Source organism: Sorex araneus, chromosome X (genome assembly GCF_027595985.1).
Source record: "Sorex araneus isolate mSorAra2 chromosome X, mSorAra2.pri, whole genome shotgun sequence".
NCBI lineage: Eukaryota > Metazoa > Chordata > Mammalia > Eulipotyphla > Soricidae > Sorex > Sorex araneus.
Window position 1 is genome coordinate 195,270,692 of NC_073313.1, and position 21,675 is coordinate 195,292,366.

The 21,675-nt window shown below is 33.4% G+C and overlaps 1 protein-coding gene across 1 annotated transcript in view; it reads left to right on the forward strand.

Moving 5' to 3' along the window:
* The window catches only part of PSMD14 (proteasome 26S subunit, non-ATPase 14), a 103,989-nt gene that overhangs the window by 59,235 nt on the left and 23,079 nt on the right, over nucleotides 1-21,675 (forward strand). Inside the window, exons 4-8 of the mRNA XM_055122775.1 lie at nucleotides 2,430-2,501; nucleotides 2,711-2,830; nucleotides 5,379-5,449; nucleotides 6,834-6,984; nucleotides 20,364-20,471. Coding sequence (XP_054978750.1) covers nucleotides 2,430-2,501; nucleotides 2,711-2,830; nucleotides 5,379-5,449; nucleotides 6,834-6,984; nucleotides 20,364-20,471 — 522 coding nt within the window. The remainder of the gene's footprint in view (nucleotides 1-2,429; nucleotides 2,502-2,710; nucleotides 2,831-5,378; nucleotides 5,450-6,833; nucleotides 6,985-20,363; nucleotides 20,472-21,675) is intronic.

Consider the following 21,675-nt stretch of genomic DNA (forward strand, 5'->3'; position numbering starts at 1 on the left):
ACCCTGGCCTCTGATCAGTAAAGCCTGTGCTTAAGACCCTTGGGTTATTGCCAGTTTGCCAGTTCTTTTATTAGGGCTTGTTCCTATTGTGCTCTGGGAACCATGTGGTACCAGGAGTGGAACCTGGAGCTGGCTCATGCAAAGCATGTGCTCCTGCCTCCCAGCTATTTCCCTCGTCTCTTGTCCTATCGCTTTTTTAAGCCTGAAATCTATAGTGAAATAATTGTCTGCCCCTTTTGGGCTGTCATTTACATGTATGAATTTTTCCAGCCTTTTACTTTGAACCTCTGCTTATCACTGAAGCTCAGATGTGTCTTTTCTAAACAGTAAGTGCTCAGATTTTCTATCCATTTGTTCTTGATGAAGCACATTGTGAGTTTAAGCCCTGTGCTTTAACTATTGATTTTTTTGAAAGAGTTTATTGGGAGTCCTGGGAATTTGAGTCGGTGATTGGGTGTCTTCCTTGCATGGTGTGTGTTCAGTTTTTGACAATGCCCACATTAAAGTGGACACAGTGGTTGGTACCCCCAAGAAGAGACTTTCAGGCCCCACAGCAGGGACAACAGCAATAGTAAAAGAGGAAGAAGTTTTTGTGAGGATTGATTGCTGTTTTTCTAAGTGGATTTTGGAAGTTATTGCAGTTTGATACCATGACTTTGTTATTCACTTACTCCCTCATTTGTAATTTGATAACTGCCTTTACGTGGTGATTGGGTCCCTTTCTTCTTCTTGTTTCTTCTGATATTTTTGTTTTGATCTTAGTATGTGGTTTACATCTCAGGTTCTAAGTTTATAACCTAATTATAACTTCTAATTCTAAGTTGAATTGAAAACGTGGATCTAGAGTTCATTTTAGAAGTCTCTATTATTACTCTTCTTTTCTCCTATGTTTTGTTTTTAGTAGATATCTTGCTACTTCCAAATAGAGCTGCTTTCTCTTTTATAGAAGTTCTTTAATTTTTTGTCTTGGTAGGTCAATGAATTTCCTGTACTGTTATTTTTCTAAGTAACTCTATAGCTTCTTCCAATATTTCACCATACAAGGTCTATACCCTCTTTTTAAATAATTCCAGTATATTTTAAGAACAAAAACTTAAGAGTGGATAGAGCTTGCTCTTTTTGCAAACACAGTTTTGCATGAAATTGCAGTGATTATGTAGAGAAACACAGACTAGAGTGTTCTTGATAGAATGTCTTACTTTTAGCACTTTGAGTATAGCTTGACCACTCCCTTCTGACTTTGCAATTTCTGTTGCTGTACCTGCTGATAGTTTTCTAGTGGGTTCTTTAAATGTGACTCTTGTTTTTCTCTTGCTGCTCTCTTTTCTCTGAGGAAATTCAGAAAGGAGGTTTTTTTTTTGTATGTGTCTTATATTTAGAGAAAAGTTATTCTAGACTCTTTTTAAACTTACTGCTTCTAATAAATATTATGAACTTTTAAACAAGCTCCCCTTCCCCAAATCACAGAATTTAGCATATAGTCAAGAAAAAGTGCACACAAACTCACAGGTGTGAAATGCAATGAATAAAGCATTTAATTTTAGTAAGTAAATCCATGAAACTGAGATAGGATATTGACTTAGAGTTTAGATAGCTAGCTTGTCAACTGTACTTTGTGTAATAGAATTATTGTTAAGGAAAGGGAATTTAACCAAATTAGAACCAGGCAGTTGTATTATATCTTATTTTAGTTTCCAAACTGCCCACTATTAAAAGTGAACAATTGTTCTTTGTGTGCTGGTTGCAGCAGAATTAAACAGTAGACATCTTATTGAAATGTTTTCGAGTTTTGATTTTTGGTTTTCATTTTGGTCTTGATGAAGAGGATGATGAAGAAGAGTCCTTCCAGAGACATGGTACCTTCTTAGTCTCTGTTAATTTTGATAGCAATATTTCTTTTATAGGTGTTAGTCAGGATTTGCGTATATTTCTATGTTAGATTCACCTGTCTCAATCAGTTTGTTCACACCTGGGCCATTTGTGTTAAAATTTTTATTGTATAGGGGGAGGGGAGCAACTTGATCAGGTGAAGTGCAGAATATGTTGTTCACAGTTCTTTCACCTAGGGATTAGAAGTCTTCTGCCCTCCCTCTCTGCGTTATACCTACGATCTTTGCAGAGACTCCGTAATTATAATCTACATGTTTGTAGCTGTAAACCAGACTCAGAGTATTTGCTGTTTTTGTTGATTTCTTCCATTGATTTTAGTAATTTATTAGTGTTTTTAAATTTACATTGAGGTAAGAAATGTATCTAATAATATAGTTATTTTGGAGCAGTGGTTATAGTTATTATATAACCTATATAACCTTGAATTATTACTTTGTAATATGTTATATTTATTTTCTAGTATTGCTGGAATATGTATTTGCTGTTTGTCTAAACTATAAACCCTGTGCTTTTATAGTAATGGATGTGCTTCTTTTTAGGGGCCACCTACAGATGCTCCTGCAGTGGACACAGCAGAACAAGTTTATATCTCTTCCCTGGCTCTGTTAAAGGTAAGGACTACGTGAAGTTAACTATATAGAGCTCTGTTGTCTTCACTATATCTTTAACTTTAGAGTATTTTCCTTAATTCTCTCAGATATAAAGTGTTGTTTTATAAGCATCAACAGTGTTTCCACGGAAATAAATGCATGTTTTGTTGTTGTTGATTTTTAAATTAAAGACCTCAATTTTATGTTCACATTTCTTTTTTTTTTAACAGATGTTAAAACATGGTCGTGCTGGAGTTCCAATGGAAGTTATGGGTCTAATGCTTGGAGAATTTGTTGATGACTACACTGTCAGAGTGATTGATGTGTTTGCTATGCCACAGTCAGGAACGGTGAGTACTTACATGATTGTCTTCTAGAAGAAAATGGTTTTCTTTCTTTTCCTTGCAAAATTACTTTTCATCATTTTGTTTCTCTTCCTGATATGAGAATCATCATAAAGTAATTATAAAAGGAGGCAGTATTTAATTAAATCATCTATTTAGTGTATCTTGAGTTCCCTGTAGATGTACAAACTGAATGGTACTAGTTTATAAGTCCCTTTACTTGTCTTCAGCTTTAATTAGCATGGCATAATGAATTTATTATTCTAAGGTGGTTAGGTACTTGTTTGATTTGTTTGATCACTTTAGTCAAAAGATTTTAAACATTCTTATACAATATCAAATCTTTGTTTTATTCTCATTGTTTGGAAATGTGGCCATTTACTTATTTACAATGTTTAGTAAAAAACTAGAAAATCTTACTTTTTGTTCAGATATGATAATTTGTAAAGGAAACATGTTCTTACAGATTTTGAAATTACTTATTATTTATGTTTGAAACTCGTCATTTCTGGAAGCTTTTCTCTTTTTTTCTTAAAAATAAATTGCACTGAAATAGGTGTACACTTGAGTTAAATAAAATGGTCAAGACAATAGCCATTCTACTGCCTTGTCAGAAATAACAAACAAGTCCTTATATGTTTGCCTAGAAAAATATCTGAATATATTCTGATGGATAGTTCTCTAATATGCAATATTTATGGAGCCACATAAAAATCTGAATTAAGGAAATTGTTGTCCTAAAGCTCTTCACTCTGTTTCCTGTAATTATAATTTGATAAGATAGTAGAGAAAAACATTTTAAAATAACACAATATATATGAATGTGCATCTTAAATAATAGTCTCTACAGAATGCAGTGTATTTCTGAATGTAAAATAATGAAACATTAAAAAATATACTGGTTTCTTAAAGTAAACTAATTTACATTTTTCTGAATATGCTCACTAAATAAGCATTTTTATTTGGTATGTTGGCATGGTTAATATGTTATTTGCTAATATTGACTTTAGATTTAAAACTTACCATAATATTTCTGTATTTTTTCATATACTCAAAAAGTGGAATGCATAATAAAATTCACTGACTTTTTTGGACTATGTGGTCATTATATACATATGCACTTTAATAAATGTTCATAAATGTTTTTACTATTTCATTATAAATGTATATTGCATGATATAATTCTGATCCACTTACTACTCTATGTAGTAGATTTTGAACATTTTTCTTCTGTCTTAGTTGACAAACTTTCTATATTGAGTATAGAAATATCTATCTCATACACTTTTTTTTAAACAATTTTTTAAAAAATTTAAAAACCACTTTTATCCTGTAGGTAACTGATTGCACGAGGATAGATACATGCTCAAGTAGAATTCAAAGTACTATTTTGTAGGAAGGAAGCGCTTACTATTAACTGGTTTGTTTTAAATTTTGAATGCTATAAGAAAGCCTTATATGAGCTGTAGTGGTGTATACTTATTTATAATTACTAGGAATATAATATGTTTTAAATCTTATGTGTTATAGTATCTTCTTTAGGTTGAAGTAGCAAAGTGATTCAAAATTTAAAAGTCTGCTTAATGATTATCTCCAACGGAGATGGTTTTATTTCTTTATTTGGTGTGTGTGAACACTTCTGTATTTAAAATAATATTTAAAAATGTATTTTTCCCTTCAGCCTTCTAATCTACCAAATTGTCTTAATGAAATCACTAAACTTCCTTCCCAAATCGCCTACCCAAAACAAACTAAAAAAGCAAAACAACTGTAAGAAACTAATAGCTTTCCTTTTTCAAAGCAAATTTTATAATACCTGATTAGTTGTAGAGCCATGGGAAAGAAACAGTGCTTAAAAATATCCAAGGATGCCATTAGGAAATATATATGCTATATATATGCTGCTAGATCAAGCCAGTAGAGCAGTCAAAAAAAAAATGTGTGTGTGTGTGTGTGTGTACTGTTTCAATTATTTGGTTTAGCCATGGTCACGAACTCTTAAAAGGGTTCTGGAAATTATCTTACCTCCATTAAAAGCAGTTTGTTACTTCACACTTTTGAATTTTATTTGTTGATTACTATGTTTAAGTGAATAATATAAGCCTGTATTAAGTATGTGTATCAAAGTCTATTAAAGTATTTGGTTCCATACAAAAATATACGTAGATTTAGGGAACTAGTTTCATTTGGAGGTTGGGGGTCACTCTTGGCAGGCAGTGGTCAGGGGATCATATGCAGTGCTAGGGACTGAAGCAAGGTCAACTTCTTGGAAAGCCCTTGTCTTAACCGTTCTGCTATTTCCATCCATGTGAGTAGTGTTTTGTACACTTACATAAAAAGTTATCAGACTTAACCTGACCTCCACTTCCCATTCTGCACAATTTTCAGGGGTAAAAAACAAATTAATCAGCATCTCTCAACTGTACTGATACTACTTTCGCCCCCCTTGGGATGGTTTCAGCCCTCCCCCAAGAGTCTGAAACAGTGAAATTTTACTTTATAATGTGAGTGTTTTTCCTCTATAAAACGTTAATTATTTTTCTTTCTAAACCAGGGTGTCAGTGTGGAAGCTGTTGATCCTGTGTTCCAAGCTAAAATGTTGGACATGCTGAAGCAGACAGGAAGGTAAGTAGTATTAATGACTATAAATATAGATAATGGGAAATATTTTAAAAGAATATTTCAAAATTACACACATTTATGGATAATCTTGGGGGTGGAAGCCACATAATTTATGAGATAGTATCAGTGCTATGCACCATGTATATCATATCTTTTTCACTAAGTCAAAGGAGTTTATCAGTCAGAAATCTCTTTATATTAAAATTCCTGGTTGTTGCACCAGAGCGACAGTACAATGGATAGGGCATTTGTCTTGCACACAGCCATCCCGGGTTCAGTCTCTAGGATCCCATATAATCCAAGCACCACCACGAGTAATTCCTTAGTGCAGAATCAGGAGTCACCCCTGAGCATTGCTGGGTCTGACCTAAAAAGCAATAAAATAAAATAATCCCCCAAAACAACTAAAATGCCTGGTTGTCAGTTGTTAATAAGCTTGGGCTCTCACTTTTCTCTGTTTAGTGCTTGTCTGTTTAGCGTTACCATCTAGTCTTTTTGGGTTTTGACCCATACCCTGCTGTGCTCAGGGCTTACTCCTGGTTCTGTGTTCTGGGGTCACTCCTGAAGAGCCCGGGGGACCACATGTGGTCCCAGGAACCAAACCTGGGTCGACTGCTTGCAAGCCAAATGCTTTACCTCTGTACTGTCTCTTCAGCCCACCATCAAGTCTTTATAATGAAAATAGCTTGTTTGTCCTATATATTAGGGAGTTATAGATTGGATTTTTAATGTTATATTTAACAAATATTAAACATGTAGGCTTATGAACTTTAAAGACCAGAAAAGTATAATCCAGTTGTTCAAGTTTTATCTAGGTAGTCCTTCCAGATTAAATCTCTATAGTTGTCATTCTTTTGCTCAAATTCTTCTACTGTGGAAGAAACTTCAAAATTAATGTTAGGAAAAGGCCCAGCAGCTGAGCAGAAGAGTGCAAATTGGTTTTTGACTGAGTTCCTAGTTCTACTGCTGGTTTAATTGATATTTAATCCTTTCACAACAGTGGATCCTGGTGTCCATTGTTAAAAATGTACTCTGCCTGGAAAATCCAACTCCCAGAGCTAAGGAGTTAAAGAGTAGATATTTACTTGAATGCTGAAAGGGTAAAAACTGGCTCTGAGAAAGTGTGGTAACAAGGTGAAAAACTGAAAGCCTTATCTACCACTGCTAATGTGTATCTCTTAATGATAGCACTGCTTTGTCACACTTACTCATTTCCATGTTTTCTGGATAATGTGGTGTATGATTTCAGTGTTCTAATGGTGCTTTTTCACACCTGTGTGTTTTTCATCTTTTCTTAATTTATACCCTGTTAGTGTGTTGTTTCTTTTCATATCATAAATGTAATACTTGTTCCTTTCTGAACAGCTGAATGCCCTCTTTGTTTCAGGCCTGAGATGGTTGTTGGTTGGTATCACAGTCACCCTGGCTTTGGTTGTTGGCTTTCTGGTGTGGATATCAACACTCAGCAGAGCTTTGAAGCCTTGTCGGAGAGAGCTGTGGCAGTGGTTGTGGATCCCATTCAGAGTGTAAAAGGAAAGGTAGAGTAGATTCTATGTTTCTTAGCCTCTACTGCCCCATTCTGTTTACAGATACATTACATAAAGTTCTATTTTGTTTAAAGCAAGATTCTTAATTACACACACCAGTAAACCCTGTCTATGTTTATATGTTGTGGGTGATTTTTTTTTTAAACCTCTGTACAAGTTTATAAATGTGTTTTGGTATTACTAGCAATTTAACTATTTAGAGATTCGTTTCTGCTTTTGTTAGCTCTTATCATGTTTAATTTATTTTTTATTTCACAGACTAAGCTTAGACATCGATCAATCCTTGCTTTCATTTAAAATGAATTAGGATACCATAAAAAAAAATCCAGTTATAGAGAGTTCTATTTTATAGATATTGTACAGGTTATATTTTGAAGTTATACATTTCAAATATTTTAGACAATGAAAACTTGCCCCGCAAGACTTGGTAGCAACCATTTATGTTTAGAGTGAGGACACAGATGAATGATTAAAAATGCTAAATGATTCTGAAAAGAGATTAACTTACAAACATACTGGGTTATAGTTGTTCTTTGTTGAAATCTCTTTTGTTCTTGTTTAGATCTTTTTTGTTGTTCATTCTTTTTTTCCTTTTTTTTCTTTCTTTCCTTTTTTTTATTTTTCTTTCTTTCTAGCCCCATATGCCATTTTCCTATTTCCTGCCTCATGACAGCAGGGAGCAGCTCTATTATCACCTTCACAGAGCTGTCTGCAAATGTGAGAGGCAATTCGATTTTGCTCAACCACAGGGAGAGTGGATTAGAAAAACTACAGAACATACAGAAATTGGCTAGGTGGTTACTGCTTTAAAATACTGCTGAGGTGTCTTGTTTGAGCATGTTACTTCCATTGTAGTGTAGAATAATTGTTAAAATAAAATCACAATACATTTATGAAATACTTCTTTATGCAGCTTTTACAAATAATTTTTAAAGCACTTAAAAGTAAATAATAGCTTGCTATCAATGAGATCTGGCATTTGATAGTATTGCAGATTACATTTACATCTGCTCACAAGCTCAAACAAACTAAACATGGGCGGTTTTATCTATCATGAATTTGAAGTTGAATACTTTCTGACATCATATTATTTTGATGACTAGAAATTGAGGTCTTCTCTAAATCATGATCTTATTAGATGTGATTTAGCTCTTCAGAGAGTGAAACTAGCCACAAAAATAAAATAGAAGCTGGTATTCTAGACAATTCAGTATGGATAACTTTTTTGTGCTTGCTCTAGTTCAATTTGCATACTTCCCTTTTTACTTGTATTTTTACTTAACAAAGAAGTTGAAGACCATTGACCTTTTATTAAAATACAATATAATATTTAAATTCTAATAATTAAGGTGCCTTTTTAGTAACTCTTTAGTTGACCCATTGAAATAGTAATTCTGTTTTAGAAACATAACAGTTACTGATTAAGACCCAACTATATAGTCTTTACAAGTAATAACTGAAGCTCAATTTTATGACTTCTCTTTTATGATAGTAGATATGACTAATTTTTTGTTCATTATGGTCACAATTTTGAAAAAAATACTAATTTAAATGATGAGTCTTCAAATAAAGTGTAGATAAAATGAATATTTTATTTTTTGGTTTTATTTACTGTGTTTATGGTATTTTAGTTTCTAGACTTAGTTTAACTATTATGACAGTAATTTGCATTATAAATAATCAAAATTCATGTTAAAACCATGCATCATATTAAAATATTTTTACCATGTGATGTTATCCGGTAAAATGTAGCATTTTAAAAATAAAATTATGAAGTCATGAAAAACAGTTTTGAAAAAATCTGGTATAGATATCTATCATTGCTCATTGAGATTTAGTTCTGCCTAATGTACAGAATCATGTAATTACATCACCTAAAAAAAGAGGACTCAGTTCTTTGTCAATAACATAACTTAATCTATAAAGGTTTCTGAGTTGGGTTATAGTTCTCTCAGTGTTAGGGCCTCTCAGAATACTGGAGGAAATTAATTGTTCATAAAACCATGACCAAAGGGTTCTAGTTGGATCCCTAATCCCAGTAAATGCTTAATAAATGTTTCAATATCAATCCAAGTTATTTGTGTTTTACACTTATATACTCTTGATCAGAATGTTACTAAGTATGGACTCTCTTTTAGTAGTGTTTCTAGTTCTTGTTTTTATTATTATTTCATAATAAATATTGAAAATTAATAATGGTTATTAAGTTTTATCAAAAGGATTAAAGCTAAGACTTAAAAGAAAATGAAGAAGTAACTGGATTCTCCCACCATTATTTTTTCTACTTGTGATTAATTAAGGTTGTCAAAATATTAAATAAGCCAATAATCATATTTGGAGTTGGATAACAAGCTATATGCAAATGATTTATATTGGGTCTCTGCTTAGTATCTCTTTCCTGTATATTTTTCCCATTTTTGTGAATTCGAGTGTTACCTAGTTTTTAGTAACTAAAATGGAACCATTCTGTTTTATCAGAGGATAAAAATTTAGGGTCAAAATCCTAACATTAAGCAGTAGAACAGTGATAGAGCTCAATAGTTATAAAATTTTAGACTTTAAACTTTTTATTTGTTCTTTAATATTAGTGATGAATGATAGAGTGATTCAAGAGTGGAAAGTGAGTACTAGAGGATATGACAGAGCTTTTCTTAATTCGTATGCATAGGTGTCATCTGAGCATAAGTGAGAAAAGAACCGTACATATATATTTTCTCTTCAAATTTTTATAGTTCTTTGTCCTATTTATATTAGGTATTATATATTAAGTGATCTTTTCTTGTTTTATCAACCCGGTAAATTTTTTTAATTGTGAGGGAGAACAAACATTAAATCTGAGTTTTTCAGGACCAAATCCTGACACCAACAAAAATTATTAAGTACACTTGTATCACTTGTCATTCCATTGCTCATCTATTTGCTCGAGCAGGCGCCAGAAACGTCTCCATTCATCTTTTCATGTTCCTGGAGCGAGCAGACGCCATTGGGCTGCACTAGCACACAACAGGGACGAATGGATGACAGAATGATTTATTAAATACACAACACTAAGAATTTAGTCACTGTGTATTAAGTAATCTTATAAAGTGTTTTATATGATAAAGATAAAAATGAATGGTTATATTTTGATAATTTTAATAGATAATGATTTTGCAGGAGAAATCATGTAATGGTAAGACACTTTGCATGTGGATAACATGAGTTTTATTACCAGTGCAAACAAGAATGATCCCTGAGCCCAGGGCTAAGAGTAAGTCCTGAGCACCACCAGTGTGACCCAAAAAATGAACAAGAAAACAAATATATAAAGATTAGGGAAATTACTTGTGAACTTTGCTGTAAACTAATCAGTGAAATACATTTTAGATTCTGTTTTGTTTATTTTGTAAGAGACATTTACATATTTCTAAGCTTAAGTTTTTGAGTCGCACAGTGATAATTTCTTAGGTAAATGTTTGATTATCTTACATGTTTACTCCACTAGACTTGATCCAGTAGCAACTTCAGAAGTTAGTTTAACTTGTAATATGTCTATACTTTTTTCTTAAGGAATAAAAAGCAATCCCCCTGTACAGAGTTATAAAAATAGCGTACAACTATTATTGCTTTTGAGGCACATTTAGTTGGGGTTTATCTCAGTAAGATGTTCATGTTACCACCTCACTTCTAACAATCCTTATATCTATTCTCTATTTTGAAAATGTAAATAAATACTAAGAACATTGCCTTTATTTTCAGATAATTTTTATTTTATTTGTTTATTTATTTGCTTTTTTGGGGTCATACCTGGCGATGTACAGGGGTTACTCCTGGCTCTGCACTCAGGAATTACCCCTGGCCGTGCTCAGGGGACCATATGGGGTGCTGGAACCCTGGTCAGCTGAGTGCAACACAAACGCCCTAGGCGTTGTGCTATCTCTCCAGCACCTCAGATAATTTTTAAAGTTACATTTTAAAATCTTTTTGTCATACAGAGGTAACTGTTTTACTTCACCAAGAAATCTTGTATTAGAGGGGTCAAAGTGATAGTACAGTGTGTAGGGCACTTACCTTGCTGGTGTCCTACTTAGGTTTGATCCCCAGCATCTCTTATTGGTTCCCAGTGTGATCCCTGAGCACACAGCTGGGAGTAAGCCTTGAGCACCCTTCTCCACACACACACAAAAATCTTGTATTAGAAGTTTTAAGATTTTAAATGGCAAATAATGGTTTTACTTTTTCATGTTATTTGAAATACATATATATACATACATATTTACCCAAGTATATGTGAATGAGTATACTATAAAGACAAGATATAAATAAAGAAGAGGCTTTGGGGGATTAGAGAGACTGGATAGAGATTGTGGTGTACCTGTTCTTCTAGTTTTCCTCATTGAAAGAGAAACTAGTAAATATAATATATAAAAATTCTATTTCTTTTTATAGTAAAGCTTTGTGAGCATACCATCTTTTTGTTACTATATCATCTTTCGTTTGCTTTCCTTTTTTTTAATTTATTAAAGATTTTCATCATGCTCTCAGTTTTAATCTGTGAGGATCTCTTAAGAGCATTATTGGAGATAATGCCTGTAGTATTCCTAAAACACAAATTATATTAGTTCTGACATTTTGGTGATATGTTCAGAAATTGCATATGTTTAGAACATTCAGTGTTTGTTCAGAAGTAAGCAGGTATTACATAGAACAAACAATGTAGTTCTTCTAATTTTGATCTTTTATATTAATATCTGGATTAACTTATTGGGATTTTATATACTATACATTCTTAGAATGTTAATTTGTTTTAGATTAGTTCGAGTGCATCTTTGTTACTTAAAATACAGGAAACTTTTAAAACAGTATTCCATTATCTCTTGACTATTGCTTCTTAAATTCCTATCTTTCCCCAATGAAATGATGTTTAATCATTCTTTGACAGACACTCACTGATCACTTCTGTGTGGCCAGCATGCACTAAGTGAAATAAGTTTTGTTCTCTCTCCTTAATGTCAATTTTGTGCCACCAAACAGAAATAGACCTTTGAGATTGTGTTGTAAATGCTCTTCTAAGTTACGGTTGACTCTTTAATGGTTGTTACTAGACTGCTAATAAACTGATTAATGTCTATTACCACCACTTCTTATATTCAAAATAGCTTTATGCTATGCAATTTTTTTAATTTCAGGTTAAACACAAGTCATTGTTTTGTGACTTTTTAGTTTTTCGTTTTTTACTTTTTCTGTTAGTATGCTATGGAAGAAAGCTTCATTAATTCAGATCTGAGCAGAAGAAATTGGGAAGTATTTATTATGTAAAGCTAACAATTAGATTTTGTGTGAGGGGAGTTTGTTGTTGTTTTGGGTTTTTTGTTTTTGTTTTACTTTGGGCCACATCCAGTAGTGCTTAGGGCTTATTCCTGTCCCCTGCACTCTGGGGGCCATATATATGGGGCCTGGAATCAAACTCAGGTCAGCGCCATGCAAAGCAAGTAGTTTAACTGCTGTACTGTGTACCCCTGAGTGGATTTTTTTCCCTTTATTTGGGGGTGTGGGGTGGGATCACACCTGGCAGTGCTCAGAATTTACTTTGTCTCTACGCTCAAGAGGTCACTCTTGGTTCGCTCAGGGGATCATATGGGATGCCAGGGATTCAACCTGGGTTCAGTGCAATGTGCAAGGAGGCACCCTGCATTCTGTACTCTCTCCAACCATTGAATGGTATTTCTTTTTGTTGAAGGGAAGAAAAAATTCTATATACTTACCCAGAGCTCCCCTCCCCCCCAGTATTTATTCTTTAACATTTTATGTGTGTCCGAGTACTTTTCTAGATAAATAAAACAGACCTTGCTATCAAGAAACTGAACCTAGTAGTAGTAATCTTCTTTTTATTAGGTTAACTGTTACATCAGATACTTGGTGATGAAGAGTGCTGGGTGTGTTGGTCACATGAAAACTAGTGGTATCATTTACTAGTTGTGTTATCACAGTTTATTTAGATTCTTAATTTAAGCCACACTTTCTTGTCCTTAATTTGAGAACATTGATTCCTACTTCCTTTTATGAAAGGATTAGACAAAATAATTTTTTCACACAAGCCCAATAATAATACATAAAAGTGACAGTCCTATCTCACATGTATTTTTTATGAAATGACTTGGCCTATTGACAGTAGAATGATAGATATATTTGCATTCTTTTTTGAAATTTAGGTTAAAGAACACACAACCATATATATATGTATATATATGTGTGTGTATATATATGTATATACACACACACACACACACACACGTGTGTGTGTGTGTGTGTGTCTCCTTTGTCTTCTCATCATCTGCCCTTCTATAACCAAACTAGCATGGTTAAATTCTAGTCCCTAATATCTTGTGTCTGGTTTTGGACCACCCCTAGCTATATACAGTACTGGGGATCAAACCCAGGTCAGGTGTGTGTGTAAGGCAAGAACTTTAACCCCTATTCTGTCTCTCCAGTCTTTAGTCTCTGGTATTTTTATTCCTTATGTGGAACTGCCAATTAGTATATCAATTGTGTTGCTTTAGTTTGTCTGCTAGTGTTTCCCAAAGCAGGCAGTACTGCCACTTTAATTTCCCTGGGGTTGCTGGGATGATTTAGGGGGTGGTAAGTAAGCCTCGAAAAGTTAGGGAGAGGTGGTTTTTCTGTTTGTTTGCATGAAAAGGTAGGTTTCTAACAGGTTGGTGAGTAGTTTATTTTCTTTTTTTCTTTCTTTTTTTTTTTTCCCCTCTCTTTGTCTGAATAGAGCAGTGGGCCAAGTAAAGTATAGAAACCTGGTAAAAAGGAATCCAAATCACTTTTTCATGTTATGGAGACTGATTGAATAGTCATTATTAGCTTGTCACATAGAATTCTAGAAATACCTATCATAAAAATATCAGAATTGTAAATATAATTAATCTTTGTTTAAAGAAATAATGTTCAGCAAAGCTGCTGTTTGTTTTAATTGGGAGTTTTTGCGAGACAATGGATGTCTTTAAATGTTTGTCCCTAATTTCCTCTTGATATTTTTGTGTGCCAAGTGTCCATAGATACCAGATTTTTTTATTCGATTTGACTTGTTCCTAACTCTTAATGGATTGCAGTAGCACTATTCTGCTTTGTCTACTGTACTTTTGGTGCTTTAAGAAGCTTATGCCAAGATGGTATTGTATGGGAAAGAGGTCAGTTTCAGGAAATACCTGTGATGAATACAGAGTCAACCCCTCAGACTACAGTAGAGGTCTGAACCTATTATGAGAAGAATGGAAAGGTGTTTTGGGTAGGAAGAACTATCTCAGATGACATAAGTTCCAAGAAGGTTTCAACTAGGTTAATGGGAAGCCCTGAGACAAAATTGGCCTTGGTAGAGAAATCACTTATTTGGTTGGAATGGCTAGGTTCTAGTATTCCTTCTATACTCAGCCTGGGAATAGTCCCAGATGTGATCTGGATCAACCCAAACCCCTCAGGAACCAAAAGTAAATTTATGGAGGTTGTTAATAAGCAAGTTGTACTAGAAGATGATCTAAACTACAACTTTTAGAGTGCTTCAGTTAATAGCATTAAGAGAGAGAGGGTCGGTTTTATAACTAGTATTCCAACTCTGTTAGGTACCGTTGATAGAAAACAAGATATTGAGAGTTTAAATAACTGTCCTGGAGATTACTTAGCTAGCAACTAACAAGAATTCTAATTCAGGAGGATTCTGACTTCAAAGTGGTCCTAACCTTTAAACCCCTATTCCATCCTGACTGCTTTGCTTATACTCTAAAAAGATTCTGCTAACTATATTTTGTGGGTTAAGTATATTCTTTTCAGAGTTTCATAAATCTAAAAATATATAATTACCTTTTGCCATGCTGATTTCTAACTATCAGTTTGTTTTCATTAGGCACATACATTTAAAACTTGCTACTTTACTATTTGAATTTTGATGCTTGTCTTCACTTGTCAAAAAAGTACATTATGCTAGTTATACCCCATCCCCCCTTTTTCCCAATATATTGAAGTTATACTGCAGATCTCTAGCTACCGTAAGCAATTCTCCAAGGATGAGAAAGAAAACGTACATACACACAGGAATTTCTTTTCCAGAGCTAAAATTGACATTTTATAAATAATTTCAATGTTGCAAACTTGAAACTAAGAAATCACAGCAATTTAGTGATATGCATTTGGCATGAGTCAGTTTTAGTTCTTAGTGCTTTTCATTGGAAATGGCATAAAAAGTAAGATTTCTCTGAATTTTTTATGCTGTGGGCTCACTAGAGACATAAGATGTTTTTGGATGTCTGGCAGTGCATGACAGCAGAAATAACGAAGTGGTCACAAACCCCAGCAGAACTTCCCATGTCACATGCAACCTTAATTTTTAAAGTATCTAGGAACAATCTAAGCAGTTGATAATGTATCATTTCTAGGTGATAAAAGCTATTTGATATAGGGTGTTGCTTTTCTTTCTTCACCTAGCATTTTATAGTCATTTAGAAACATTAAATGGTAGTGAATTTTTGTGCTTTTAAATATAAACCCTAAATGGTAACTAAATTGTAGCTTTATTTTCCTTTGTTTGGGGGGCACAGGTGACACTGCAGAGCTGTAGGAGAGGGACCATGGCATTCCCCAGTGGGTACTTTGGAACCATGTGCCAAGGATTGAGCTTGAATCCAGGGCTTCTACATTGTACCTTCTTTACACCCCCTTTTTCCTTTTCTTTTTTTTAAATACTGATTTAGACTTTTTAAGTTTTTTCTTTCAAGCTTTTAAAGTAATTTATTTTATGGGCTGGAGCAATAGGTACAGCCAGTAAGGTACTTGCGCTATACGTGACCCTTCAGGTTTGATCCCCAGCATCTCATATGGTCCCCCCAAGGCCCTCCAGGAGTAAATCCTGAGCACAGTTGGGTGTGGCTCCCCCTAAAAACCAAAATATTTTAATACAGCTTATGTAAATAAACATATAAACACTTTCCATAGTAACTGGCGTAATTGGAAATGCAAAAGAGAGCTACAGTTAAAAGAGATGGAAAAATTTTACATTAATTTTAAGAGTTATAGTTTTAAAACAGCTTTTTATGATATGTAAAAATTAGGAACTATAGATTGGTATATAAGAAATTTAATCTTTCAGTGAACTAGCCGCTGATTAGAACTATGAATTTAAAAATAAATAGCATATTGAAATCACTATACTATATTCATGAAGTAGCCAAATTATGGATTAAACTGAATTTAAAAATAAAAGTTTTAAGTCACAAACTAGATTATTATTAAAATGGAATTGATGTGTCTTTGACCCTTGGGTATGCTTGGAATAAATGTGGAACACAGTATTGTTTTTAAAACGATTTTGCTTTTATAAGCTAAGACAGATGTACAAAAAAAGATGCAGTTTTTATTTTGTATTGGCAGCTTCCAAATATTTAGTATCTATTTCCAAGAGTTGCAATTAGTAAAGCAACCATGGTACTGAAATCTGCACATCCCACAAGCTAATTATATTTGCAAGGTCAGAGTGAATACATATTTTCAGAAAAATAAAGGGTTATATAAATATGTGTCTTCTACTTGGCTGTTATATCACAGTTTGTTGATCTGGAGTATAATGTGTACAATTCACAAATTTGTCTGATAACAGAAAGTGGTGTGTGATTGTGTTTATTTTACTAACCAGTATATTCACAGCAATCACTTCCAAATATCTCTCCAGTAAAGATGTGTTAATTACAAAACAGACAAGGTCTTCTATTATATTAAAGCTACTAACAAGAAGACAGCAGGAATCACACATGTAAATAGCATCATCAACCCCTATTTTAGTCCTCTGTTTTGATCTGTGAGTTGCGCATAGACCAAAGGTGCTATTAAAGACTGAGTGTATGAAATAGGCAGCATTATATGAACAAAATTTATTCAACAAGAAAACAGACCTTTAACATGAATTTAACAAGCCTGAGAAATTATAAACTATCATATGCTGCAGATTCATGCAGTGATAATAAACAAAAAAGGAAAGTAAGAGGTTTCCCTTAGCTAGCCAAACTGCTAATGGTTTTGTTATAAGCTGTCTACTGTTGCAGTGACCTCTGAAAAGTCTCAAGGCACTTGTTCCAGCAGAAAAAATTAAATGGTCAGACTAGTGAGTAGAGATTCAGTGTGGTGTGTAGGATTTCAGCATGGAAAAAAATGATAAAAAGTCTGGTATCATTCATGAAAATATCTTTCATACTTTAGCTGGGTGTTTTTGTCAAGTTTTGTGGGAGTAGTTTTTGTGCAAAGTTTTTTGGTTAGGTTATTGTTTGGGTTTGTAAGACAACTGAACTAGTTTAATGACACATATACTTTCAAATAAACTGTTTAGAAAAGTCGTATTGCTCCAAAAAGTGTATTTCTTTTGGCCTTCTTTAATCAATGCCATAATTAGTCCTTGTTCAGAATATTTAAATTTTCGGTCTTAACCATAGTAGAGTGACCATTTTGCTGTCGTTCTGTTGAATCATGCTATAAATACATAATGCCGTTAGCTTATACACATCTTCAAGTGCTCACTAGGGCTTTTTCTTGAATCTTACTGTGGCATAATTAACACCTTCTTCACCCATTGCTCATTAGTGTGCTGGACATTAATGAGTCTATTTTGATAGCTTGCTTTAAAGGAGAAATCCACTTATTCTCACAGTGCAAAAAAGCAATTATAAAATTGTACAGAAATTAAAATTTAAACTATATTGCCATATTTATATTTTATTGCATGCTAAGGCTAATTTTGGTCTGCAGGTTGTTGAGCATGTTAGTTGCTTTAAGACAGTTGCTATAGTGATGGCAGCAAATTCCTTTAATCTTAGTGTAGTTAAGTGTTTGTTTTCTATTGGCTATCATATTGTTACTCAGGAATTATCCATCTAAGCATATCAATTCATATAGACCTTCATTTATAAGTTGACTAGTATGTTAATCTATGTATTTTTCTGTTACATAACTTATATTTCAGATTTACTTCCTAGCAAATTATATCTACTTAGCTGTTATTTTTATTTCCTCCTTTGGAAGTTTCACACCTGCTTAAATATTCTAGAAATTTTTGCATATTGCTCTCCACTGTTTTGGTTTGAAAGGACTCAGTGTAAAAATGTATATAGGCATTTTGTTGGGATATGTTGGGATTTTCATGTTTTATAGATTATTTTTCTATAAATTTTATTGAAACCTTAAAATGGAATCAAAGTTTTCTAAAACCAAAACTGATCTTAAATATTTTACCACTAATATTTATGTTGCCAACTTTTAATTGTGTGCTTATACATATCGTGTGACTATTGAGAGAGGCACTTTTCTTTCTTATAATTCAGTTTTATTTTGCGTACTTTAAAAAAATTGTTGGAAAGTTTTTCTTATATCTGATTTAAATATGTTTGCTATTACTACTTATTTTTGCTTTGTGGAAAACTATGACTAGGAAAACTTTTTTTTCCCCTTCCTTTTGGGTCTCACCCTTCGAGGTACAAGGGTTACTCCTGGCTCTGCAGTCAGGAATTACTCCTGATGGTGCTCAGGGGACCATATGGAATGCTGGGAATCGAACCCAGGTTGGCCACGTGCAAAGCAAATGCCCTACCTGCTGTGCAACCGCTCCAGCCCTAGGAAAACTTTTAAGTACAACTATAAACCTATGCCAGATACATGAAAGCGAAAGTTGAGTCTGGATTATATTTACTGTAATTTTTTAAAATTACGGTTAGTGTGTTTGAAAAATCTATTAAGTCATGCATATTTTGAATATACTTAGTTTTGAGGCAGGGCGAATCTTTGGGGAAGTTCACACTGCTGGAAATCAAAGAAAAATTAATTTTTTTTCCTCCAAGAATGGACAAGTTCTTACATTGTTTTACTTGTCAGTGCTTTGGTCTAAGTGGGTTTTCTTTTGTACTGTTGATCCTTTGTGGAAACTTGTAGAAAGGAAGATCTTTTCTTGAAGTCTTATTTAGTATACATAGAGCTTAATATTAAACTTACTACAAAGAAATTTTCAGACAATTGGATTTTAGTTGACTTAGTTTCAAAATTTTATTTTTTGTCTTTCATAATCTTCAGTAACTTTACAAGTGAGAAAAAATATAGTTGATCATAGCTTTCATAAAATATTTTTTAATAAATCTTACTTTAGCACTTTTAAAGGCAAATCTAAAGATTTTATATTATCCTGTTTTAATGTTATTTTATGTCATGAATATTTATTCTCTAGGTAGTTTAAAATTCTCCTCCGGGGGCTGGAGCGATAGCACAGCGGGTAGGGCTTTTGACTTGCATGTGGCTGACCCGGGTTCGATTCCCAGCATCCCATATGGTCCCCTGAGCACCACCAGGAGTGATTCTTGAGTGCAGAGCCAGGAGTAACCCCTGTGCATCACCAGGTGTGACCCAGTAAACAAAACAGTAAAATAAAATAAAATAAAATTCTCTTCCCCTCACCCCCAGAAACTTAAATTTGTCTTAAAATTCCAATGCCTTAGTATAAAACTTGACAATGTTTAAAAGTTTAAATACTTTCAAATTCATGATTTCGAACCGAAAACAGCATAGGGAAAGTATGATTCTTGTTCTCTTAGTATGTAAGAGCTAATAGATGATACTGTATCATATAAGTACATAAAGACTTTCTATACAGAATACTGAATGCACTTAGCAAAAAGAGGATACCTATTGTTATTTCTTTACTATGAACTTAGGGCCATATCATTCTATACCATGTTCCTGACTTCAAGTACAGATGACCTTGGTTTTCTTGTATTGTGCCTCCTATGCTTGACAGTGACTTGGACATTTAAGACCATCAGACAAGGTATAAAGTCTTTTATAGTCAAAAGAAGTACAAGGTATCTGACTAGAAGAGAATAGTGGAGCAAGTACCTTGCTGGTTGTAATTTTGTTGTCATTTCAAGTACTGTGGAGGTATAATTGATGTGACAGGGCTGGGCTTTAGATGTGGTCCCTTAGCTTGTGCTCACTTTCAGTTTTAGTTTCTCTTTGTCATTCATTTTGGTTAAGTAAAATTTAGGTGACAAACATGTGCACACCAATGAAGGCTATTTGATGGAAGTTTAGTAATGACATATTTCAATAATAAAGATGCAATGTTAATATTTTTCTTTACTGCTTTATGAAAATTGCAATAATTGGTGTCACCTTACATTACAAGATAGAGGGTGGTGTGCTGATGGCACAGTCAGCAGGAGGTTCTTTTTTATTAATATTATAATTAAATGATTTTCTGGAAATAGGCCAGAAACAGATGCAAGTTGATCATGCCTTGTCCACTGTTGCTTGGCATCATCACTTGTTTTTTAAAAAAGAATTGACTTGACACCTTGTTTTTACAGGTTGTTATTGATGCCTTCAGACTGATCAATGCTAATATGATGGTCTTAGGACATGAACCAAGACAAACAACTTCAAATCTGGGTCACTTAAACAAGCCATCTATCCAGGTAAATCCCACAATGTTAAAACCGCTATACATTTTTAAAACCTCTTATAAAGACATTTTAGGATCTAACACTTAGCCATTTGTAGTTAGTTTTTTCTATGCTTAAAAAAAATTTGACCTATTGCAAAATCAGATTTATTCATATATAGGCATTAATAAACTTTCCTAACAATTTTGGATACCCTTTTGGAGAGCCAAATAAAAGTTAATAGTGACCTATTTTTGTATATTTAAAGTTGTAATAAAGAGTGGTTAGAAATATCAGATAGAATATATTTGCCATCATTGTTGATTGGTTATTTGGTTGATTAGTAGACTTTCTCATAGCAGCAAATTATGGGAAAATTGATGTATGCTTTCAAGAGATCCTTAGAAACATTTACTTTGTTGTACTTTAAATTCTCTACCTTTTTTCGTTGTTTAATGCCAATATTTTAAATGAATCCTATAAATAGCATCTATATATTACTTTGATTAGAATTTATAATTTACTCTTTCTTGTAATATCAACCTCTATCATTACAGTTATTCAGACACTTAATATTCTCCTGAGTGTTTAATGTTTTCTGTGTATCATTTGCATGCCTCATTGTTTTTACACAAATCTTTATTGTCTGCAAAAATTATTTTAAATGTGTTTTTAAGTGCACCACAACCTGTGTCTATATAGTTAATTGCTTCTCTGAAGATTAATTAAAAAGACAGAAACACCATGTTTGGTTAAATAGAAAACACAGGACAAAGACATTATAGTAGCTATTGGCACTCTCCTTCTGCAACCTTGCTCTGTCATTCAGTTATCTTTAGGGAGTTGTGGCTTTAACAGTTAACATGGCTAAGCCCTGGTTACACTCTGATAACTTTATAATAAAGACACTTTGCAGCAGTCATGCAGCTGAAATGTTCATCACAGTGAAATGTTTTGTTGGAAAGGATTTAGGTGTGTTGCTTTTAAAAAGATTTTTTTTTTTTAACAAGTCAGGGAAAGCTGCAAAGTTTAATGAGTATGAAATAAGCTACCAGTGTTTTTGATTGGGTACAGACAAGCCCAGGCTTGCATGTTCCAAGAGAATATATTATTGGACCTGTTTAGCCAGTGATAATGACCTTTCTTATAAACCCCCATAGCAGCATACTGCTTCATTATTTTTTTTTTCTGCAAAAGGTTAAGTAGCATCTCACAATCCAAGATCATAATGATTATT